This window comes from Schistocerca nitens, chromosome 4 (genome assembly GCF_023898315.1).
Source record: "Schistocerca nitens isolate TAMUIC-IGC-003100 chromosome 4, iqSchNite1.1, whole genome shotgun sequence".
Taxonomy (NCBI): domain Eukaryota; kingdom Metazoa; phylum Arthropoda; class Insecta; order Orthoptera; family Acrididae; genus Schistocerca; species Schistocerca nitens.
In genome coordinates, this window is record NC_064617.1 from 316,872,373 (window position 1) to 316,899,201 (window position 26,829).

Below are 26,829 nucleotides of genomic sequence, written 5' to 3' on the forward strand. Positions count from 1 at the left end.
AGTTTGTTACTGTCTGTTAAACCGGAATATGTTTCAGATAGTTTCACTCACTCCACACCCATCAGTTTCATTTCAATTAGGATCTGTGGTAGCGATGCTAGCATCTCTTATATATATATTTTTTTAATGCTGGACGCTGCCTGTAGCAATCACAGCTTTCAGAAACATATTTTTCTTCTGCGTTTTCTAGATCTCAGACATTCCGCAAAGTTGTTTCTGTACCCAGCAATCGATCACTGAAAGTATCACACTCTTTGACGAAGGGATATCTCAAATGAAACAATTTGACGAGCAGCAGCCCTAGCCAATAGACAGCGAGCGAACAGAGTTTTTCGCTGGGAGCTGGCCGTTTAAACTGTACAAAGCGAGTCTAGTCCGTTCTTGTCTGACTTTCCTATCGAAATGCTCTAGTTGCAGTGGCGCTATCACGATTGAGTAATGTACTGAGTCGAATTGAAGTCACTTTCTGTTGATAATTCCTACATTTCGTGTTACAGATGTTTGTCGAGATTCAGCCTCGCTTCACGCAGCTTGGCGTAACAGTACTTGCACCATTTCCCGATCTTACGCATGCATTCGCATGTGTACTAACAAAGTTCGTGGTTCGGTGAGGTGGTCAGTTTTTGAGGCGTGGTGCAGCATCGGGTTTTAATTAATCCATATGAATACTAGGGCCGCTGAAATCATCAGAGCTTCGTCTAATAAGATGTTTTCAACCACTTTCTAACGCATATGGAATTCTTGTTGTTCTATTCTTTCTTTTTGTGTTGATATATTACAAAGTGTGTTCGAAGCACAACCGATTTCGCGGATTATTGTAGCCACAGCTGTTCTTTAGATGAAATAGTAATCACCTGAACAAAGTCTACGTGATTTATTCGTAATCTCGTGCCACAGTTTATTGAATCTTTTATTTTCACGATAGTGTGTGCGCTTTGTAACCTTCATCGAGTTATCATAAGTAACATTACAGACTTTCTGCCTTCTGCAGGGACACACATCTTCGTGAAGCACTGCTATAGTCAGCACACACGTATCCTAAAACTGCAGTCAGTTGTACGCTTCGGCCATTTCTTTCACGCTTTTCAGGCTAGAAGATAAGTGAACATCTGGAGATGGAGAGAAAACGCGTGGTGCATCTCTTTATGTACAATGTGATTGCTACTCGTCTTTAGATTTTAGATTCATAAACTGAAAAGATTACATTAATATATCGAGCCATGTATGCTCACTGCACCTAACTTGCCTTCACGTTTGGGTACTTACACATTATTCAAACGAGATTATGAACTTATTACAAGTTAGTATTCAAATGTTCATTTATGTCAGCTATTATTTCGTTGCGCAAAGTAACTCGTACTTATCCTCTGTAAAATTGCAGACAGATATTGTTATAATATCGTTTCTTTGGTTTCAACTATATGTAGGTCATTTTTTCAAGGTATGTTTCAGGATACATATTAGCATGTACTTCAATTTTTTTTAAAAAAGTACGTAACTTACAATATGTAATATGTATTCTCGTTTTATGACATGGCCTATATCCTTGAGGTTCTCCTCATTGTGGACCTGCGGAAAAAGACACAACTAATCTGAACTTTTAGTCTTTATCCTTCAGAATCCGATCTGTGGTGCAATGACGATTCTGTGGACGGCCTGATACCAGGCTATACGCCCAGAACACTTTGTAACGTTAGGTGGCGATCACGAACATGTATGCCGGTCGATGTAGGCTGACGCGAAGTAGAGGAGCTGGTAGGTGAGGAGTACGTACCGTGCCTGTCGAAGGGCAGTGGCTGACAGTAGCCGTCGGAGCGAACGTCGCAGCGGAAGACGGCGCCGCCCTCCGTCACACCGAGCTGGAACTGCGACGTGTCCGCCTTGGGTGCGCCGACCAGCACCCTGCAACAAGGCGGGCCACAAGCTACAGTTTGCTGCACGCTGCGAGACGCTGCTGCCAATTCTGCACATATACAGGGTGTGTCGTAAATAAAAGCCAAAACCGACGCGGGTGAAACGATAGGCTAATAGAAGCAAAAACGTTCCAGTATATTTCCAAGAGGTGAGGTCCCACGCCGGCCCGGGTGGCCGAGCGGTTCTAGGCGCTACAGTCTGGAACCGCGCGACCACTACGGTCGCATGTTCGGATCCTGCCTCGGGCATGGATGTGTGTGATGTCCTTAGGTTAGTTAGGTTTAAGTAGTTCTACGTTCTAGGGGACTGATGACCTCAGAAGTTAAGTCATATAGTGCTCAGACCCATTTGAACCATTTGAGGTCCCACAGCTCGTACGTTTTTGAAAAACGTCATGACTACCGCCTCCAGATACTGATAAAATGCTTTAACAACTCAACACGTTCTTAAAGGCAATCATAGCATCATACTGAGTGAATATAAAAAATTCACATCAGATAATAAAACCACGAATCTATCGCTGTTGCCACATCGTAATATAAATTACATGCAAACTGTGCTGGAGAGTGTACTGAGCTTTATTTAAAACTATTAGCCTTAATTTTGATTGTAAGTGTGAGCGTGTGGTTTCTATTTATTTATTTATTTATTTTCTGAGTCATCAGCCTTCTGATTGGTTTTATGCGGCCCTCCACGAATTCCTCAATTATTTGCTGAATGTATTCCAATCTCTATGTTCCCGTATGGTTTTTTTTTTCTCTACAGCTCCCTCTAGTACCAATTGCATAATTAGAACTAAAAAATAAATTCACTACTGTCAACACTAATCATGTATACACATCCTGCAAACCCAGTCATTTCACATAATTTCCAATGATCTATGGAACATTTAACCAACTAACTACAACACCCCTTCCTGGATGTCTTCTGTAGCTAGGGACAAAATGTTGAATTTTTCCAAGAACTTTATCTGATCACGGCTTAATAGTGTGGAATATTTTAATAAGTGTGAGGCCATGGCATACACTGTTGCCGTAGGAAAGGCACACAGGCGCGGCCAGGGCCGATATGTTATAAGCATACGTTTCATCGTTCCGGTAGAGGACGTCGGCTTGTTTTGTTGATCACGGCAGCTGCCCGGACCCTCAGAACAAGTGGTGCCGCTGAGAGGCCGTGTGGAGCCTAGGCTAGGGCCCCGAGAGGCGAGGAGCGGGTTATCTGGGCGCCCGGGCCGCGCTAATGGACACTGCCGGCGACGTGGCGCGATAGCCGCAGCTCCTACGGCCAGATAGAGACCCCACCCGCTGCCGGCTTCCTGCCCTCGCTACTGACAGCTGCTGGAGAGCCACCAGGAGGACGCTCGCCGCTCCTGTGCCGTGTTATTACACGCCAGCACCATCACGCTGATACTTCGCCTTGGCCACCTTCCAATATCGTCTCCGATCGGAGGTTCCTGAGGTTTGCAAGCGCAGAGCAGCGTTGTAGTGTGCGCACGGAATAACGTGGCCGGTAGATGTGCGGTCGGCAGAGCACGAGTGGGTTAGCGGTAGCGGACAGTCCGTGAGCGCGCTGTAAGGCAATTGGCGAGCGTTGGAGGGGAAGCGCCGTTCTAAACTGAAGCATACGCTCATACTTTTCGCAAATGTTAAGTAGAGCCTCTCCACCCCCCCAAACTTGGATGGTGATCATTCTGCTTTGGTTACTGTCTGAAAGTGCAACAAAACTAGCACTTTATTTTCTCCTGACTTATAAATTTCAGGGAAGCGTCATGGGTCTCTCGCGCATCATACCATTTCTGCAAACCCAGAATCTACTCTGTAGGAATCAACATGGATTCCGGAAACAGCGATCGTGTGAGACCCAACTCGCTTTATTTGTTCATGAGTCCCAGAAAATATTAGATGAAGGCTCCCAGGTAGATACCATTTTCCTTCACTTCCGGAACGCGTTCGATGCAGTTCCGCACTGTCGCCTGATAAACAAAGTAAGAGCCTACGGAATATCAGACCAGCTGTGTGGCTGGATTGAAGAGTTTTTAGCAAACAGAACACAAAATGTTGTTCACAATGGAGAGACGTCTACAGACGTTAAAGTAACCTCTGGCGTACCACAGGGGAGTGTTATGGGACCATTGCTTTTCACAATACATATAAATGACCTAGTAGATAGTACCGAAAGTTCCATGCGGCTTTTCGCGGATGATGCTGTAGTATACAGAGAAGTTGCAGCATTAGAAAATTGCAGCGAAATGCAGGAAGATCTGCAGCCGATAGCCACTTGGTGCAGGGAGTGGCAACTGACCCTTAACATAGACAAATGTAATGCATTGCGAATACATAGAAGGATCCTTTATTGTATGATTATATGATAGCGGAACAAACACTGGTAGCAGTTACTTGTGTAAAATATCTGGGAGTAAGCGTACGGAACGATTTGAAGTGGAATGATCATATAAAATTAATTGTTGGTAAGGCGGGTGCCAGGTTGAGATTCATTGGGAGAGTCCTTAGAAAATGTAGTCCATCAACAAAGGAGGTGGCTTACAAAACACTCGTTCGACCTATACTTGAGTATTGCTCATCAGTGTGGGAGCCGTACCAGGTCGGGTTGACAGACGAGGTAGAGAAGATCCAAAGAAGAGCGGCGCGTGTCTTCACAGGCTTATTTGGTAAGCTGTCCACATCGAGGTATATCAACAACATCTGTCGGCAGCTGAGGGTTTCTGTTAGTCATCATTTATTCCAGGGAAAAGCTGCACAGTCATCTACAGTATCTGTTCCTTCGAGAACAGTTACTGTCTTCATATATATATATATAGTTAAAGGCTACCCAGCCACTGACCTACGTGTGCGCGAATGCGCACAGGTTGCCCAAACTCTTACGGGAATCGCCAAATCGTGCGCGAGTAATGAGTGAATGGGCAAATGTCTATAAGGTACATTACATAGGTAGAATTGTGGACAGTTGGGAATGAGAGTCTCACGGGAAGCGTGCAAGGGATAAGTCACTGCAGTCGCGCTATTCATGTGTGTCCTCGGTGGCTCATGTGGATAGAGCGTCTGCCGTGTAAGCAGGAGATCCCGGGTTCGAGTCCCGGTCGGGGCACACATTTTCAGCTGTCCATATCGAGGTATATCAACAACACCTGTCGGCAGCTGAGGGTTTCTGTTAGTCATCATGTATCACGTTTATTTATTTAATCGTATGGCTAGGGCCCCCCGTCAGGCAGACCGTTCGCCGGGTGCCGGTCTTTCAATTTGACGCCACTTCGGCGACCTGCAGTCGATGAGGATGATGATGAAGCCAGCACAACACCCAGTCCCTGGGCGGCGAAAATCCCCCGACCCAGCCGGGAATCGAACCCGGGGGCAGAGGATTGACAATCCGCCACGCTGACCATTCAGCTACCGGGTGCGGACAGTGTATTAAGTGAAGAACTGAGAACAAGTAAGGTCAACAAGTTATGAAAAAGCACATCCTCGGTCCAAAAAGAAGTGTAGTGTCTTCACTAATGTTGTTCGAAAACACACAACATTTCTTGTTTCACCACCTATCAATGGGCCTTCACATTCTTTCATCGAAAACATCTGTAGTTAGTGGAATAACGTGGTTGATCATGAAGTTTCGCATAACAACAATATTGCAAAATACTCTCCTCTTTGTGTGCAGTCATTCACCAAAATCTCGTTTCGATATCTCAAACCGTTTCTGAGGTATGAGGAACGTTATGGATATTTCATTCTGGGTTTATCACTGGCACCCGCAGCCGCAAATAAATGTGCTAAGTATGATCAACTTTCTCGAGACTGGTGACAAATAGAGACCACCACTTAAGTCTAAAGAAAAATTCCATGTGTTAGCTAAATTTCATACCAAAACATATTATGCAACATATACCAAACGCGAAGTCATAACGACCCCTATTTCTCATTGCAGCGTCTTACTTAAATGCAAATATTCTTACTTAAATGCAAATATCATGACCGTTAATAAAATGATGAGCACGAGAATGTCATGTTCAAGTATAAAGCTATAAGTCACGCAAAAGTGATTTATTTATTTATTTTTTACAGTACAATTTCTGTAAAACCATTTGAGGAAGACTGCAGGGCGTGCGCCTCGATTCTGCCAGCGCAGCGTATCACTAACCGACCCGAAAGCAGGCAAATAATGTTGCACTCCCCCTCTGAACAAACGAATAAACTCGCAGAGCGCTACCGACGAAAATTGGTCACTACGAACAGGCCGCAGTATTCTGCACGGGTGTGGGCAAGTAGCAGTCAGCGGGACGCATGCATCACGATAATCGTTTTGTGCGCCCCTCAAAGACAGTCAGAAATTTTATGTGACAATTTATAACTTTTCTAAAGTCCAAAGTCAACTAATGCATGCAATTATTTTAAAAGATGTTTCCATCTGCTAACCTCTGCTTCCACAAAGCGTCCTCCCGTGACAAACCTATTGCCCACCACTGGCCTACGGTATTCCAGCCGCAATATGTCCCATGAGTGACGTTTCTGTGAGGGCGCAGTTTTGTGACAGGTGAAAACAAAAAAAAAGGGGGGGTTGGAGGCCACTGAATTTGAAGTGGAGAGTGATACATGAAAGGGAAGGGAACCGTGAGGTAATCCATATTTCTCTGTGTTGGGCAATATTTACACACGACATGCATCTCCCTGGAACTAGTTTCTTATTTTCGGCTACTAGATGAAGGTGCTCTAGTTATGTCAAGCGGAAGTGTGAAGAGGGTATCTTGCGTTTCTGTGCTACACATATGCATTAATCACCAAAAAAAGAATTAAAAATGAATCGCATTATTGTGTCCTCGGAGTTTTTCGCGACGGCATTAATGAATGAAACGTTCTCGATTTTCCAGCCACGTCAATTCTAATAAAATCCTCGAGCTTTCGATGGCCATCTCCGCCATTGTCGTCAGGAGTTGACTGACTGCCGGGGCTTATACGGTTTCTCGCTTATATAGACATGATGACTTCATCAGCAGCCAATCAGAGCGGTCCAATGTGGCGCGCGCGCGTATGTCGACCCGGGCAGCTAGCGGAGCTCTTGCCCGTGGCAGCACCGGTGACGTCAGGTGACGCCAGGGGCAGGCGCCACGTTTGAAACTGCCGCTCCCGCGTCGCGCATCTGTCTTTGCTTTCTTTCGATGTCCAGCGCCCGCCCGCTTGCCCTGCTGAGTGTGTATCCCTGGTCTCTGTTGAAATTGTTGTTGTTTAAGCGAAACTCTGCCGCGTCCTTTATAACGGAGTCCCAATATGTAGACGCATGAGTCAACACTTTTGTATTTTCGAACTGTATTTTAAGTCCGTTTTCTAGGCAATGCTCCGCTATGTAGAATGCTGAATGTGACAGCATGTATATTGGACAAACGATTAGCACCGTTGCGGAGCGTTGTACTAAGCACAAGCGCCATATAAAACAAACGGAGCTTGACAAGTCGACCAAAGCGGAGCATTGCTTAGGAAACGGACACAAAATACAGTTCGAAAATACAAAAGTGTTGGCTCATGCATCTACGTACTGGGACTCCGTTATAAAGGAAGTGGTCCAGAATCGCTTAAACAACAACAATTTCAACAGAGACCAGGGATACACACTAAGCAGCGCAAGCGGGCGGGCGCTGGACATCGAAAGAAAGCAGAGACAGATGCGCGACGCGGGAGCGGCAGTTTCAAACGTGGAGTCTGCCCCTGCCGCCATCTGACGTCACCGGTGCTGCCACCGGCAACAGCTCCGCTAGCTGCCCGGGTCGACATACGCGCGCGCGCCACATTGGGCCGCTCTGATTGGCTGCTGATGATGTCATCATGTCTATATAAGCGAGAAACCGTAGCAGCCCCGGCAGTCAGTCAACTCCTGACGACGATGGCGGAGATGGCCAACGAAAGCTTGAGGATTTTATTCGAATTGACGCGCCTGGAAATCCGAGAACGCTTTATTCAATCGCGTTATTGTTGCAAGCAATGCGCCTTTGTAGCGTGTGTCGTTCCGGTTTTCAATTTTGTCATTCAAAAGGGCGTTACTTAAATGTGTAGTTAACATTCTTCGATTTGTAAAGGTGCGAGCCAAAGGCGAAAGGGTTCGTAGCAGTAACACAGCCACTTTCCATAATACGCTACTGTAGCATTGCGACACGGCGCCCGTCCAGATGCCACAGCGCACCTGTTGATCGGCGACCAGTGAGTTATCCAATGGCCGATGGCTCTGAGAACTATGGGACTTAACATCTGAGGCCATCAGTCCCCTAGACTTAGAACTACTGAAAGCTAACTAACGTAAGGACATCACACACATCCATGCCCGAGGCCGGATTCGAACCTGCGACCGTAGCAGCAGCGCGGTTCCGGACTGAAGCGCCTAGAACCGCGAGGCCACAACGGCCAGCCCAGTGAGTTATCGAAACTAGGGGCGCTCAGGCACGTACCGTACGTGGCATTTGCGGCGTCCACACAAGACAAACGCACTTTGGCGCGTCTAAATACTGGTCGGCCGGACAGGCTGGCCATCGTATCGGCGAGTTATAAACATGGTGTCCGCTGTAGTGTGGGCTTCCGCTCAATCGTCATCCTAATAGGACCGCCTGTCGCGCTGTCCAGCCGCAGCATTGGTGGGACGAGTGTCGAACTGAGGCCCTGCGTGCCACCAAGGCAGTGGGCGTTCGCCAGGGCCAGACACCGCTACCGAAAAGCAGGTTTCGTACCTGGATGCAAATGTAGACGACAGTCGGTTGAGAACTTTGTCAGTTTCGACTAATTACTCTGTTGGAGAAACGCGAAAATCTCTTGATTATTGCTGTTGTGTCGATGAACAGGGGTGGAATTTCTGACGGAGCGAGACGCCAATTTACGTACGATGTGTCACCGACACTTAAGCTCATTTTGCACAGTGCTGTTTATCGAAGCAAGACTGTGCCCTGTCTGCAACTTGAACCGAGCTAGCTAGCTGATCGTGTTCTGCGACGATGCATACTGTAACATTTCTCGCATCAGCCCAAATAATTAAACACGGTTGCAGCAGCGAAACTGGGTACCAACTTAAGAGCAAGTCAGCAAGTCACTTTGTGCAGGAGACTAGTACGAAAATCGCCTCTATCCTCTCACCAAGAAAACGCAGCAGCTTACTAAATAAACATGTAATTTTGTATAAATAACTATTTCCATGAAATTATTCTTTACCATGGCCTGTCAGATGACTGTGTCATACCTACGCATGGGTTCAAACTTTACCTGACGGGAAACAGTGTAATCAGAAGGTTACGTGGCAGTTTCATTTCACAACAACTTCTTTACAATTTTCCCTCGGTTTTGTAAAATAGCCGGCCGGAGTGGCCGAACGGTTCTAGGCGCTACAGTCTGGAACCGCGCGACCGCTACGGTCGTAGGTTCGAATCCTGCCTCGGGCATGAATGTGTGTGGTGTGCTTAGGTTAGTTAGGTTTAAGTAGTTCTAAGTTCTAGGGGACTGATGACCTCAGAAGTTAAGTCCCGCAGTGCTCAGAGCCATTTGAACCATTTTACAAAATAATTGTATTTATTGCTAGTTACTACAAATGTTGTAATGATTTGTTATCAGCTATTAAATGCTTTATGTCTCCTTACACTTCTTTTTTCATTATCGGATGCACCATGGCACTATGTGATATTGTTAAAAGCTTAACCTCCTTATTGATCATTGTACTACTATATATTAGTGAAATTGCAGTTGTCAGATGCAAATGAAAACAGTACAGAACAGATGGAGTAGTATAGCGTTGTTGACTGGAAGATCCCGAGGGCTTTTTTCTCCGGCTAATCCGGAAGGATTTCCTTCCTCCCTTGCGGTGCATAAAACTAGTGTCTTAGATTATCTGTTGGAAATGACATTTTTGTTTCCTTTAATTTACATCTATAGTCAGAAACAAAAAGTTTGTGACCATAGACGTAAATTAAAGGAAAGTTATTGTATATACGGGTCACTGTTTTATTCGCGACAATGTCGCAACTTCTGTGACATTATTGTGTTTAGTGACCGCCTCCAGAGCTGAGTGGTCAGCGTGAGAGAATGCCGTGCGGAACGGCCCAGATTCGATTCCCGGCCGGATCGGAGGTTTTCTCCTATCGTGGACTGGGTGCCATGTTGTCTTCATTATCATTTCATCCTCATCGCCGCGCAAGTCACCGAAGTGGCGTCAACTAAAAGCACTTGCACCGGGCTGCCGATCTATCCGACGTGATGCCCTAGCTACACGCAAAAAAGTATATTGTGCGGCAACCCTGTTCTGACACGTAGCCTACTCCTCTCAAACGACACGAAGGGGAACAACAGACGGAATATCATCAACAGTAACGTGTCCTGTCTCCAAGATACGCTGCAGAGAGGTTTCGCATCTAATCCTGGGTACTAGCGCGAAGTCTGGTCAAAAATGTCAAATGTGTGTGAAATCTTATGGGACTTAAATGCTAAGGTCATCAGTCCCTAAGCTTACACATTACTTAACCTAAATTATCGTAAGGACAAACACACACACCCATGCCCGAGGGAGGACTCGAACCTCCACCGGGACCAGCCGCAGAGTCCATGAGTGCAGCGCCTTAGACCGCTCGGCTAATCCCGCGCGGCGCAAAGTCTGGTAGTCAGGAACTTTATGCCACCACCTTTCCTCACCTTAGCGGCCAAGTACTGGTGGCGAAAACTTCTTCCACCATCAGGAATCGAACAGGCTACCTCTGAGTCATGCACCGTCGCACAGGTCCGTGTGGGTGACCTCAAATACGGAGGCTAGTTCGAAAACCAACTGTAGGGTGGTTCCAGCAACAGACCAGCAGGACATCCCCATGAAGTACTGCCAGTTACAGACCCTCGTCGATCGACCCCCGTTATGGCAGACAGCAATGGTCAAAAGACTAGACGTAAGGTCGTTACACGAGCAGTGAGCGAGGAGAATTAAGTTGACACGCAGGTGACGATCAGCAGGCACGGTGGGTGGCGACGGAGCCCTCACCCCTTCCTAAGTATAGCGGCGCCGCTGCAAGACTATGAATAGAATAGGAGTGCCGCCGAGACGCCCGTTTTCGGCCGCTTTACCCGCGTCTGCCTCTCCGTAGAGGGACAACCCGCCGATTCCCTTATCACGCACATCACATCCATCCCTTCCTCCTCCCATCAACAGCCCATCGGCGACGAGTTCATTGGCGACGATTAATGTGATCATGAGCAGCGTACGTCCCATCATCAAGGAAATTAGGTAAGAAAAGATGTTCTTCTTAAACTTTCTAGCTGAGCCGAAGTTAGTAGGCTTAGCCTCTCAGAGTATCGGAAGTAGACCCACAAGGACCGACATCTCAACGGGCACAGTTTCAACTACTCTGCTCAAAGGAGAGTTTTGCTGAACACTGATACACAGTGTAAGTAGGCTGTTTAGGTTTTTATGTTGGTAACGCCACGTAGCGCTCTGTATGAAAGTCACTGGCTGTGCTGTGTGCAGTCTGTGACTGGTTGGCATTGTTGGAATATTCGCCACTGTAGTGTTGGGTATTTGGATGTGAACAGCGCGTAGCGTTGCGCAGTTGGAGATGAGCCGCCAGCAGAGGTGGATGTGGGGAGAGAAATGGCAGAATTTTGAGAGCGGACGACCTGGACGTGTGTCCATCAGAAAGAGTAAATTTTTAATGGGATTCCACAGACCGAACGTGAGGAGAGGGGCTGGTGTAATTGTTTAATACTAACCATACAAAAATGCACGGAAGTATGTTTTTTAACACAAACCTACGTTTTTTTAAATGGAACCCCGTTAGTTTTGTTAGCACATCTGAACATATAAACAAATACGTAATCAGTGCCGTTTGTTGCATTGTAAAATGTTAATTACATCCGGAGATATTGTAACCTAAAGTTGACGCTTGAGTACCACTCCTCCGCTGTTCGATCGTGTGTATCGGAGAGCACTGCAACATACATCGCGTTTCTACAGAATGATCTGCCAACGTTGCTCGAAAATGTCCCACTGGAAACGCGTCGACGTATGTGGTATCAGCATGATGGTGCACCTGCACATTCCGCAATTAAACGAACAGACGTGCAGTTTTACACAGTCCACAGATCAACACCGACTTACAAAACATCCCCTTTTCTCACTTGATATCATGCGAACCACGGATGAATGGCAAAATTCGGATTCCATATTTCTAGACTTCCCGAAAGCGTTTGACACAATACCCCATTGCGGACTGTTAACAAAGGTCCGAGCATACGGAATAGGTTTCTAGATGTGTAAGTGGCTCGAAGACTTCTTAAGATATAAACCCACTATATTGTGCTGGACGGCGTCCATAAGAGACGTCAGGAGTGCCCCAGGGAAGTGTGATAGGACCTCTATTGTTCCTTGTATACATAAACGATGTCACAGAGAGGGTGAGTAGTAATCATGCAACTTTGCTGATGACGCTGCAGTGGATGGGAAAGTGTTGTCGTTGAATGATTGTACGGAGACACATTATCTATTTGGTGTGAGAAATATCAGCTTGCTCTAAATGTAGAAAAATGTAAGTTAATGTGGATGAATAGGAAAAGCAATCCGGTAATGTTCGGTTACAGTGTTATTGGCGTACTGCTTGCACAAACACATCGATTAAATAAATAGGCGACATGAAAAGAAACGAAAAGAGCAAGTAGGAAGGCGAATGGCCGCCCTCCCTTTATTGGGAGAATTCTAGGAAAATGTAGCTCATCTAAAAAGGAGGCCGCGTATGGCAATAGAACACTGGTACGATCCTTTCTTGAGTACTACTCGAGCGTTTGGGTTCCCCACAAGATCAGATTAAAGGAAGACATCGAAGAAATTCAAAGGCGTGTTGCTAGATTTGTTGCTGGTAGATTCGATCAACACGCAAGTATTGCGGCGATGTGTCGTGAACATAAATGGGAATCCTTGCAGAGAAGACGACGTTCATTCGGGAAACACAACTGAGAAAATTTAGAGAACTGGTTTTTGCGGCTGATTGCAAAACGATTCTAATGCCACCAACGCACATTTCGCCCAAGGACAATGAAGACAAGAGAAATTAGGTCCTCTCTCCGTTTGCTGACTGCAGAAATGAATGACTAGTAGTGGTCCGTACCGAATGGTGGCTTGCAGAGTATGTATGTAGATGTAGACTTTATTGCCTAAACATAGATACATTAAAATCTAATAATGGATTACATATTGTCGAGAGAGATGCCGAAACTGAGTAACTTTTAAAATTATGTATTGTATCAATCACAGTTGCAAACTGTCACAAATAAGTCATAAAGTGATCTGAGCTATTTATCATTAGCTCTAAACTGCAGATGAGATATGGACAATAAATTGTCTACTTTTGAATTAAAATCTATCATTTCTTCATTCTCCATAAATACTTGTACGGCCTTCCCCTGCGTGATTATTTACTCTTACTCTGAAGGATATAACCGAGTATTCACTTTCACGAAGCAGTGACGCTATTTCGAGACCGTGGAAACGTTAATCTCTTAGATGGATGAGGAAACAGCCCTTTTTGTTTCCTCCATACACTCCAGAGAATTAGGTAGACCGATAAAATAACGGATGAGGAACTTCTCTACAAAATCAGTGAAGAAATGAATAAGGGACAGGATGATATGACATGTGTTACAACAGCAGGAAATAACCTATATGATACTCGAGAGGGTTGTGGAGGGTGAAAAGCAGAGGAAGACAGAGATTTGAATAAATCCAACAAATAGGTAGGATGTAAGTGCTATTCTGAGATGAAGAGGTTAACGCAGTACACAGTTGTATAGTTACTTATCTGTCAAAATATTACACTAGCTAAGTCGCTAATGTGGTGTAAAGTGATTAATGAATGTGGGACATCAGAAAAACATGTTGTACGTTTTAATTGTGTCGTATTTTATTTGTGACATGCTGATGTTTGCTGCCACTTTTTATCACAATTTGACGCAACGTCACTATGTAACGTTCAGTGATGTAAAAAGCATATTCATCTAATAATAGGTTCGTTCTAACGTTGCGGTAGTGTACACTTTTGTGATGTAAAATCGTAAATGTTTGAGCCACTATCACGGGATGATGACAGCGTAATTCTGTCGAAACCGGTAATAGTAATAAAACGGAATACTGGCGATCCTGGGAAAATTGATTCTCCAAGAACAATATAATCTCATATCGCCGCCAACGACGACGAAATGTCAAAGGTATACTGTATAAATGTGTACATTAACAGAAATTAAGACATATGTCCATTGTTTATTGATAGTTATGTATTTTACAGTATCACAAGTGGACTACCTTACTGCAGTGTTGTCTCTGCAGCACAGTTTATTACCATAGCAAATTAAAGACAGTACAACTCGTTTAGAATAGTCCATTTAATAGTCATGCTTTACCCAGTAAGCATCACAGAAAATTCTCATCTAAAGAAACCAGGCAAGGATATAATTTTATAGGGTGTCCAACTTTCACTGCTCAGACACCACCTTTATTTTCAGCTAATGCAATTAGTAACTACGCTATTCAGCATAATAGATATTAGCTGTGGCAAGCCAGCCGCTGCGGCCGAGCGGTTCTATGGGAACCGCACGACCGCGACGGTCGCAGGTTCGAATCCTGTCTCGGACATAGATGTGTGTGATGTCCTTAGGTTAGGTTTAAGTAGTTCTAAGTTCTAGGGGACTGATGACCTCAGATTGTTAGGTCCCATAGTGCTCAGAGCCATTTGAACCATTTGAGTTATGGCAAGTTGACTTAATGCACACACTTCCATGTACTCGTTGATGTACTGTTATCATCTGGAAAATTTTGGTCTCTTCGACGTCCCCTACCCCGATCTGCCATTATCAGACTGTTTTCTATTCCCTCCGCTCTATGTAAACTCTATGCAGGGCGTTTCACTCTTTGCATCAAATACCAAAGGTTGATAGATCACGTCATGGGGAACAACTTTTGTTACAGACAAAACATTCTGTAGCACTCCTGGCGACGCTATCCTTTTTATTATCATTATTGTTATTAGTATTAATTATGCCCCTGAGAGGCGGCAGGGCTTAGGCACTCTGGTGCGTGTGTATGCAATGTGTGTGCCTATAATTCAGTCGTCTGTCCCCTGTGAAACACGCTGGGCCGAGAAAAATTACACTGAGGTGACAAATGTCATGTGATACCTCCCAAAACTGTGACGGATCTCCTTTTGTCCGGCGTAACGCATCAACTCGATGTGACATGGACTCTACAAGTCGCTGGAAAACCCCGGCAGAAATATTGAGTCATGATGCCACAATAGCAGCCCACAACAGCGAAACTGTTGCCGCCCGGGGTTTTGTGCACGAACTGACCTTTCGATTACGTACCATTAAAGTTCGACGGGATTAGTGTCAGGCGACCTGGGTGGTCAAGTTATTAGCTCGAAGTGCCCAGAATATTCAAAACAATGGCGAAAGACTATTGCCCGGTGACATAGCGCATTGACATCTATAAATTCCATCGTTGTTTAGGAATAAGAAGTCCGTGAAACGTTACAAATGTTTTCCAAGTAGCCGAACATAACCATTCCTAGCCAATGATCGGTTCAGTTGGACCACAGGACCCAATCCATTCACTGTAAACATAACCCACACCATTATGGACCCACCACCAGCTTGCAAAGTGATTTATTAAAGTGCCTCGAAGAAAACTGTATTGACACACAGTCAACATGGATTTAGAAATCATCGTTCCTGTGAAACACAACTAGTTCTTTATTCACTTGAAGTGCTGAGTGCTATTGACAAGGGATTTCAAATCGCTTCCATATTTCTGGATTTCCGTAAGGCTTTTGACACTGTACCAAACAACCGGCTTGTAGTGAAATTGCGTGCTTTGGAATATCGTCTCAGTTATGTGACTGGATTTGTGATTTCCTGTCAGAGAGATCACATGTGGCAGTAATTGAAGGACAGTCATCGAGTAAAACAGAAGTGATTTCTGGCGTTCCCCAAGGTAGTGTTATAGGCCCTTTGCTGTTCCTTATCTGTATAAACGATTTGGGAGACAATCTGAGCAGCCATCTTAGGTTGTTTGCAGATGATGCTGTCGTTTATCGATTAACAAAGTCATCAGAAGATCAAAACAAATTGCAAAACGATTTAGAAAAGATATCTGTATGGTGCGATAATTGGCAATTGACCTAAATAACGTAAAGTGTGAGGTCATTCACATGAGTGCTAAAAGAAATCTGTTAATCTTCGGTTACACGATTAATCAGTCAAATCTAAATGCCTTAAATTCAACAAAAATACCTAGGATTTACAATTACGAACATAAATTGGAAGCAACATACAGAAAATATTGTGAAATAGGCTAACCAAAGGCTTTATTGGCAGGACACTTACAAAATGTAACACATCTACTAAGGAGACTGTCTACAGTAAGCTTGTGCGTCCTCTTTTATAATAGTGCTGTGCAGTGTGCGATCCTTACCAGATAAGACTGACTGAGTATATCGAAAAAGTTCAAAGAAGGACAGCACGTTTTGTATTATCACGAAATAGGGGAGAGAGTGTCACATACATGATACAGGATTCGGGCTGGGTATCCTAAAAAGATAGGCGTTTTTCGTTGCGACGGAATCTTCTCACGAAATTCCAATCACCAACTTGCTCCTCCGAATGCGAAAATATTTTGTTGACACCAACCTAAATAGGGAGAAACGATCACCACGATAAAATAAGGGAGATCAGAGCTCGTACGGAAAGATATAGGTGTTGGTTCTTTCTGCGCGCTATACGACACTGGAATAATAGAGAATTGTGAAGGTGGTTCGATTAACCCTCTATCAGGCACTTAAATGTGATTTGCAGAGTATCCATGTAGATGTAGGTGTAGATGCATCGTGCGGTCTGCGCCACACTCGAACCCTACAATCAGCTCTTACCAAATGGAATTGGGACTCATCTGACCAGAACACGGTTTCCAGTCGTCTAGGGTCCAATCGATATGACCACGAGTCCAGGAGAGGCTCTGCAGATGATGTGTGGTGCTGTTGGCAAAGGCAATCGCGTCGCTGCCATAGCCCATGAACGCCACATTTCGTCGCGCTGTTCTAGCGGATATGTTTGTCGTACGTCCCACATTGATTTCTGCGGTTATTTCACGCAATGTTGCTTGTCTCTTAGCACTCACAACTATAAGCCAAAGCCGCTGCTCTCGGTTGTCAAGTGAAGGCCGTTGGCCACTTGGTTGTCCGTAGAGAGAGGTAATGCCTGAAATTTGATATTCTCGGCACACTCTTGACACTGAATTCCCTAACGATTTCTGAAATTGAATGTCTCATACACTATGCGATCAAAAGTAACCACTCCGCCACAGGCCGTGCATTATGAACAGATGCTCGATCGTGTTGAAAGATACAATCGCCATCCCCGAATTACTCTTCAACAGTGGGAAGCAAGAAGGTGCTTAAGACATCAATGTAGGCCTGTGCTGTGATAGTTCCAGTTTGTTTTACGATGAAATCATTTGATTACCCATAGGATGTGCGACTGGTAACTTATACATCAATGTATACGATATAATCAGTCTACTCTAAGCTGAAATGAAGACCATCTCTTCGTTTAACTGTATCAGAGAGGCTTGACAAATTTTGGGATACCGGCAGTTAACCTTCTTTGATATTGGCTTAAACACATAGTCCATCTATGCCAAAATGTGAGGAAAATTACACTATGTGATCAAAAGTATCCGGACATCTAGCTGAAAATGACTCACAAGTTCGTGGTGCCCTACAGCGGTAATGCTGGAATTCAGTATGGTGCTGGCCCTCCCTTAGTCTTGATGACAGCTTCCACTCTCGCAGGCATACGTTCAATCAGGTGCTGGAAGGTTTCTTGGTGTATGGCAGCCCATTCTTCACGGAGTACTGCACTAAAGAGAGGTATCGAAGTGGGCGTTCCAAAACAGCCCAAAGGTATTCTATAGGGTTCAGGTCAGGACTCTGTGGAGGCCAGTCCATTACAGGGATGTTATTGTCGTGTAACCACTCGGCCACAGGCCGTGCACTACGAACAGGTGCTAGATCGTGTTGAAAGATACAATCGCCATCCCCGAATTGCTCTTCAACAGTGGGAAGCAAGAAGGTGCTTAAGACATCAATGTAGGCCTGTCCTGTGATAGTGCCACGCAATATAACAACGGCTGCAAGCCCCCTCCATGAGAAACACGACCACACCCTAACACCACCGCCTCCAAGTTTTACTGTTGGCACTACACACGCTGGCAGATGACGTTCACCGGGCATTCGCAATACCCACAGCCCTTCCATCGGATCGCCACATTGCGTACCGTGATTCTTCACTCCACACGACGTTTTTCTACTGCTCAATCGTCCAATGTTTACGCTCCTTACACCAGGCGAGGCGTCGTTTGTCATTTATCGGCGTGATGTGTAGCTTATGAGAAGCCGCTCGATCATGAAATCCAAGTTTTCGCATCTCCCGCCTAACTGTCACAGTACTTGCAGTGGATCCTGATGCAGTTTGGGATGCCTGTGTGATGGTCTGCATAGATGTCTGCCTATTACACGTTACGACCCCGTTCAACTGTCGGCGGTTCTGTCAGTCAACAGACGAGGTTGGCCTGTACGCTTTTGTGTTGTACGTGTCCCTTCAGGTTTCCACTTCAGTGGACCAACTGATGTTTAGGAGTGTAGAAATCACGCGCACAGACGTATGACGCAAGTGACATCCAATCACCTGACCACGTTCGAAGTCCGTGAGTTCCGCGGAACTCCCTATTCTGCTCTCTCACGATGTCTAACGACCACTGAGGTCGCTGATATGGAGTACCTGGTAGTAGGTGGCAGCACAATGCACCTAATATGAGAAACGTATGTTTGGGGGGGGGGGGGGGTCCGGATACTTTTGATCACATAGTGTATGTCAAGCTTCAGCTACCATTCCGCGTTCATAGTCTGGTAATTCCCGTCGTGCGGCCATGATCACGCCGTAATTCCTTCCACGTGACTCACCTGACTACAAATGACCGCCTCGCCAATGCACTGTCCTTTTATATCTTGTGTACGAGATACTATCGCCATCTGTATTTGTCGCCTCATGTATAGTTCCTGAGTCGCTTCTCAAAAGCTTCCTACTCTTAGAGACAGTCTTGTGTTTTTGTTGTTGAAAAGGACTCTTATCAATTTACTGGATTAACTAATATGCAGCGCACCTGTTTAGCACAGCCAGCTAGTTTGTCAAATGGTTTAAATGGCTCTAAGCAATATGGGACTTAACATCTGAGGTCATGAGTCCCCTAGGCTTAGAACTACTTAAACCTAACTAACTAAGGACATCACACACATCCATGCCCGAGGCAGGATTCAAACCTGCCACCGTAGCAGCAGCGCGGTTCCGGACTGTAGCGCCTAGAACCGCTTGGCCGCAGAGACCGGCAGGTAGTTCGTCCCAGGGCTATCAAGTACTAATGGGCGTCTAGCATTGCCAGCAGCGGCAGTGAACATTTTTCTCTAACAAAATAACAAAATTTGTTCCCCATAACGTGATCTATCACTCCTAGCTGTTTGATGCAAGGAGTTTGAAACACCCTGTATATGAACTACCACCGTTCCATTCAGTCAATAGTTGCTGAAGAGGTGGCATCCTTGTCTTATGGTTAGCGTCTTTCACTGTTAATCATAAGAGAGAGGCAATATAAAAACAGACAACTTAGATTTATAAACACTGTAATTTAACTCTCTCATGCTCACTGTTAAAATAACTACAAAATACGAATATCCATTTGGAGTTCACTATAAAGTTACTCATGTTTCATTTTCCATAAACAGGAAACAAACCTCAATTTTTTTGTGCATTGACCATGGCCTACAAAAGTAAACACTGGCAGTGATAGCCTTCACCCTATTTCTTAATAATATACATTCAAAAGACGTCGGGAACGCCGACAGCAACACCTACTGCTAAGCCTGCTGCAAAACGAGAACCGAGAAACTCTGATTGCTGAGGTCTTGGTTCTTCAGACGAGCAATTGCGGCCAGAAAGTTCGCAGAAAAGCAACTCGTTTTAGAAGCGTTAAGTCAGTTGCGAAACGAAATTGCACTCACAACTGACGTTGCTGCAGTTGGAACAAATATGCTGCGCATATCGGACGGACTCATTTATCAGGTCACTTCTTTCATCGAAGACCAAGGCCAGCTTTTATTCCAAGAAAACGTTAGCTGCCTCCAGTGTGTGTGTTCGGCCTCTTTCATCCTTTCTATTGACCCGATACCACTTCGTTACCATCAACCAGACAAGTACTTCAGATTAACTCGTCTTTTCTCGTACGTCAGAGGCACTGGCTCATCTGTGAGCTAGAACTCGCAGTGTAGCTACGTTCGTGCCCTGACATCGGTACTCCTGACCGTGTAGAAGAGGGCGGCTCCCTCCGCAGGGCTAGGTAGGCTAAATATCTGTACGGGAGCTGATGAACAACCGCACTTACAAACAAACAGAAGAGGGACGAGACCAAACACAGACGCACCGAGGTGCTTACACGTCACTCCCGACACTTGTTTAGACGCTGACTACGTCTACTGAGGTAGCGTCAAATACACACTAGGCGAGGGGGAGGCACATGTCTGGCGAGGGCAGCGGAAGAGCACTAAGAGCCCGCAGGGGACGCGAGTAGACGATACGCTTGGCCTTGAATCGTAGACAAAGCCCGTCTTGCAACACTGCCCACCGTACATTCTCAAAACAATGTGTGCATAATGATTGCCTATGAATTTAGGAATTACACACACAAGAGACTCATTGAGGTATGATAAATCTTACGTTCTTTCTATAGAATTACATGGCGAGATGACGCAGCTATTAACAAAGTACGGAGCTCCAAATCTACTCCTGCCCATCTAGGTCTACTCGTATTTTTCTAGTGGCTTCCCTAAATCGCTTAAGATTAAAAGTGCAAATTCTCAACATATTCAAAACAACTTATTTTAAGAAATACAGCAACCAGTCACTTTTTATGCACTTTTACTTATGCCATATGCGTTTCGGATTTTCATTCATCTTCAACTGGCGTAATACATTTTTCATTCTTCAGTTGTACGTCGTTAATACATCGACATCAATTTAGATACTGCAGCTGGCCCGTGCACATTGACAGTTTTATTTAGCTACTATACTTCGCAAGTTACATATTTACGCACATTGATTGTTGTACTTACTTTCTACTATGCTTGTTATTGTAGAATCTAAGTACATCTAATCAGTAATATTCCGTAAATATACAACTCGCGAAGTATAGTAGCTAAATAAAATTGTTCATTTGAATAGACTAATTAAACCATCCAAATTTCTGTTGATATTTTAACGATGTACAACTAACGATTGAAATATTTGTTACGCCAACTGAAGATAGGTTAAAGCCCGAAACGCGCTTTGTCCTAAACAAAAATACACAAAAAAGTTGTTGATTGCTGTATTAAAATAATACAATCCACAGCCACGTAGCTCCAGAACCAATAAAATGGGTAAGTGGCTGAAAACAGCTGTTGTTTCTCCCTGTTGCCCTTTGTTGTGTTCACCAAATGAGTTTGGCACTCAGCATCAAGGTAGCAGAAAGCGAATCTCCCACTACAGTAAAGTATTTACTTCACTGAAGGTGGCGTGCTTGCACACTTGCAGTTAGGTATCACAGAGCATTAATACTATAACCTAAGGAATGTGGTTCAAATGGCTCTGAGCACTATGGGACTTAAGTTCAAAAATGGTTCAAATGGATCTGAGCACTATGGGACTTAACATCTGTGGTCATCAGTCCCCTAGAACTTAGAACTACTTAAACCTAACTAACCTAAGGACATCACACACATCCATGCCCGAGGCAGTATTCGAACCTGCGACCGTAGCGGTCGCGCGGTTCCAGACTATAGCGCCTAGAACCGCTCGGCCACTGCGGCCGGCGGAATGTGGTCAACGCAAAAATTAAACAATTAACAATCATTTATTAAAAAAGGCACACAGAAAATACACAACATAGTGTTACGTAGATATGAGGCACTCAGGTGAAGTAATGACGCTGGTAACTCAGCGACTGTCTAATGTTACCGAAATTCGAACATGATGTGCTGTCGATTCAGTCTTTTAGTTCAGGTTCTGTGAAAGTTAAACACTCTGACACTCCAAGTTAGCCGGACGGAGTGGCCGTGCGGTTCTAGGCGCTACAGTCTGGAGCCGAGCGACCGCTACGGTCGCAGATTCGAATCCTGCCTCGGGCATGGATGTGTGTAATGTCCTTAGGTTAGTAGGTTTAATTAGTTCTAAGTTCTAGGTGACTGATGACCTCAGAAGTTAAGTCGCATAGTGCTCAGAGCCATTTGAACTCCGTGTTAACTGTCCTACTATCACTTGTTGATTGTTGATATTCTATAACTGCAGCAGCGTAACTTGTGGCAGCTGTAGACATCAGATCGGAAACTGGTCGAGTGAAACTGTGCTGCCGCACTTATCCGCAAACGGTGGAAGAATGTCAATCTACGATGTACACTCCTGGAAATGGAAAAAAGAACACATTGACACCGGTGTGTCAGACCCACCATACTTGCTCCGGACACTGCGAGAGGGCTGTACAAGCAATGATCACACGCACGGCACAGCGGACACACCAGGAACCGCGGTGTTGGCCGTCGAATGGCGCTAGCTGCGCAGCATTTGTGCACCGCCGCCGTCAGTGTCAACCAGTTTGCCGTGGCATACGGAGCTCCATCGCAGTCTTTAACACTGGTAGCATGCCGCGACAGCGTGGACGTGAAACGTATGTGCAGTTGACGGACTTTGAGCGAGGGCGTATAGTGGGCATGCGGGAGGCCGGGTGGACGTACCGCCGAATTGCTCAACACGTGGGGCGTGAGGTCTCCACAGTACATCGATGTTGTCGCCAGTGGTCGGCGGAAGGTGCACGTGCCCGTCGACCTGGGACCGGACCGCAGCGACGCACGGATGCACGCCAAGACCGTAGGATCCTACGCAGTGCCGTAGGGGACCGCACCGCCACTTCCCAGCAAATTAGGGACACTGTTGCTCCTGGGGTATCGGCGAGGACCATTCGCAACCGTCTCCATGAAGCTGGGCTACGGTCCCGCACACCGTTAGGCCGTCTTCCGCTCACGCCCCAACATCGTGCAGCCCGCCTCCAGTGGTGTCGCGACAGGCGTGAATGGAGGGACGAATGGAGACGTGTCGTCTTCAGCGATGAGAGTCGCTTCTGCCTTGGTGCCAATGATGGTCGTATGCGTGTTTGGCGCCGTGCAGGTGAGCGCCACAATCAGGACTGCATACGACCGAGGCACACAGGGCCAACATCCGGCGTCATGGTGTGGGGAGCGATCTCCTACACTGGCCGTACACCACTGGTGATCGTCGAGGGGACACTGAATAGTGCACGGTACATCCAAACCGTCATCGAACCCATCGTTCTACCATTCCTAGACCGGCAAGGTAACTTGCTGTTCCAACAGGACAATGCACGTCCGCATGTATCCCGTGCCACCCAACGTGCTCTAAAAGGTGTAAGTCAACTACCCTGGCCAGCAAGATCTCCGGATCTGTCCCCCATTGAGCATGTTTGGGACTGGATGAAGCGTCGTCTCACGCGGTCTGCACGTCCAGCACGAACGCTGGTCCACCTGAGGCGCCAGGTGGAAATGGCATGGCAAGCCGTTCCACAGGACTACATCCAGCATCTCTACGATCGTCTCCATGGGAGAATAGCAGCCTGCATTGCTGCGAAAGGTAGATATACACTGTACTAGTGCCGACATTGTGCATGCTCTGTTGCCTGTGTCTATGTGCCTGTGGTTCTGTCAGTGTGATCATGTGATGTATCTGACCCCAGGAATGTGTCAATAAAGTTTCCCCTTCCTGGGACAATGAATTCACGGTGTTCTTATTTCAATTTCCAGGAGTGTATTTTGAGGATACAGCAGGTAGTTCCTCATGTGGGTGCCCTGTGTGGCGACTGACATAACTATTGGTGGACAGAGCGAACTATTTGTGTATCGTGTGGCTGAAGCATCAATAGGTGCCTGTTACGTGCACACTCTACATGGAAATAGAGTTATATGGCACCATGCCGTAAACTGCATGGCCAGCCCACTGTGGTTACGGCTGTATGGCGTGTGTGACGGTAGAAACAACACTCCTGTTATACTTCTTCGCACTTAGACCCTCAGCTTATATTAGGTTGATACAGTACACTGATAAGCCAAATCATTATGATCACTGTCCACCGGGACGTTAGACGCGGATAGAGATAAGCGACTTTGACAAAGGGTGCTTTTTTATTATGCAGAGACTGTGATCGAGTACCTCGAAAACGGCGAAGCTGGTCGAATGTTCACGTGCTACTCTCGTGAGCATCTACGGAAAGAGGTAGAAGGGCAGTGAACCTACCACTAGGCGCTAAATGGTTGGACGTCCGCGACTCTTCACAGAACGTGGGGTTGGGAGGCTTGTCTGATCTGTAAAGTAGGATCTGTGACATCTTGTAGGGAAGCAGCCTACTCACGCCGTAGTAAATTCACAGCAGTCTTTCCACTGTGTGACAGCCTAGTCCGCTGTAACTATCTCTGACGTCATAAATGTTGCGCAATACTTTAAAAATCAAGCAAATAACCTAAAACGTTTCTAGCATGTCAGGAGTAATACTAAATCAACATGTGTTGATTGTCAGTTCAATAACTTTAACCATTTTCGAAATTTGGACATTTTTCTGTAAAAATCATTGACGCAACAGAAAAGAGCTAGAGACTTAAAATTTTATATTTATATTCCTTTTCCATAATAATTTAATAGAAACAGTACTTTGGATCTCACAAAATAAGATTTTAGTTGAAATTCATATTTTTCTGGTTTTTGTCTTAAAAATTAGGGAAGCAAGATAGATTAAGTAGGCTAATAAATAAGGCTAGGATGTTTATATTTAAGTAGAATGGAGATCCGCTATAACCATAAAGATGTGAAAAGTTTCATTTGAATAACTATAAAACTATAGCGATAGCGTATTTCCAAAGGGCAAGTTCAGAGCTCGTCTACTGCATGCACTGTAATTAAATTAATTCTCTCGCGAAAAATATTTAACTTAGCCACGTCAAACTTTTATTATGATTACTTACCTGTGTGTTGAATACACATTTAAATTGAGAGTTTCATCGGCCATCAGCAAAAGAAGCTATGATTTATTCGGTAACTTAAAGTGGTGCATTAGTAGCCCAGCGGCTAGTCGGGAGAGCCGATTTGATCAGGCGTTCCCTTAGCCGTCCGCACCGCGGCTTTATATATAAGAACGCTGCAAGAGGAAGAAAGGCCCCAGTTCTCTCCAGATGCTGAATAGCACGTCATCTGTGTCGGGAGTCGCGTCGCGTCGGTATCAAACGGCCTCGGATGCCGTAGTAAGTTACTCAGGATACGCGTAACCATGAAATCATTTTCGAGTGAAGTGTTAATTCTGGGATGATTTTAATTATCTAGCTTCAGTTTGCGTATGTCGTATTTTCACGTGCCGCTGCGGGACAGACATTCTACCATTATTTAGTGTGGCGTTTGATGAACCTAATCATCAAATTATGGCGAGCATTCATTTAAACATTTAATTTGCACAGTTATAGTTGCATCAGCGCATTAGACTCTGAACGGCTCTGTTAGATTGTGTGGATTTTTTTTTTATCTGTGACTTTCAGAATACAGAGAATTTTTAGAAAATCGTTTTTTTGATTATAAATCCCAGACAATCTCCTAATTTCTCAGAGCTATAAGCTGCAGCTATAAGTGTATTTCTCAGATGAAGTGGGCACTAGGAATTCTAATTACAGGCTTCACGTTTTGCTAATCACTTTCTGGTTGCCAATATTGTAGTTAGAGAGCCATTGTTGAGAACGGCAAAAGACAGCATAAATAATAGGAACATTTTATATAACAAATAATTTCCACCAGCCGCCCCACAAATGGTGCATCGCCCGGGAAATGCATATTTTCTACATTTTATAAAACATTATATTAAATAACAGCAAATAAAATCCACCAGCCGCGCCACATATGGTTAATCGGCCGTGAAGTGTTTATAACATTCTACATTTTAACAACAACAAAATTTTCTACCCGCCGCCCCACAATCTCTGCCGAAAGAGCACAAAGCTTAAGCACGGACAAGTGTTTCGGAGCACACCGATCATCGCACATTGTTGAACATAGACCTCCGCAGCAACCACCGCTACGTGTTCCCATGTTGGTCCAACGACATCGCCAATTACGACTGCAGTGGGCACGGGACCATCGGGATTCAACCCTCGATCAATGGAAACGTGTCGGCTCTTCTGTTGAATCACATTTTTTGCTACACTGGGTTAATAGTCGTCTCCACAAAGGCCGTCATCGAGATGAATGGTGGCTCGAATAGTGCATTATGCCACGGATGCAGGCTGGTAGGAACAGATTATGCTATGGGAGACGTTCTCCTGCGCTGTTACAGTAATCGAAGACACACTGACAGCTGCGAACCACCTGCATCCCTTCGTGCTCGATGTTTCCCTGACGGCGGTGTCATCTTCCAGCAGTATAGTTGCACGTGTATCTGAACCAGAACCGTGGAGGAGTTTTATAGCAAACTCACGTTCATGTCTCGGCGACCAAATTCGCTGATGTAATTCCTATGAAACTCTTCTGGGTCGCTATCGGGGGTCATCACCGCGTACACAAATCAGCGGCCCGTTATTTATGCGGATCACATGACCTGTGCGTAGACATCCTATGCGGCATACCTCAACAAACCAACCAACAAACTGTCGGATACCTGATACGCAGATTCAGTGACGTATTTCATTCCAAAGAGCGACAAACAAATTAATCAGATAGTCATAATATTTTGGCTCAT

General features: G+C 45.3%; 1 protein-coding gene across 2 annotated transcripts in view; it reads right to left on the reverse strand.

The window, feature by feature from the left end:
- The window catches only part of LOC126251737 (integrin alpha-PS2-like), an 836,605-nt gene that overhangs the window by 515,996 nt on the left and 293,780 nt on the right, over window positions 1-26,829 (reverse strand). For both annotated transcript variants that reach the window (XM_049952346.1, XM_049952345.1), the window contains exon 2: window positions 1,775-1,902. In XM_049952346.1, coding sequence (XP_049808303.1) covers window positions 1,775-1,902 — 128 coding nt within the window. The remainder of the gene's footprint in view (window positions 1-1,774; window positions 1,903-26,829) is intronic.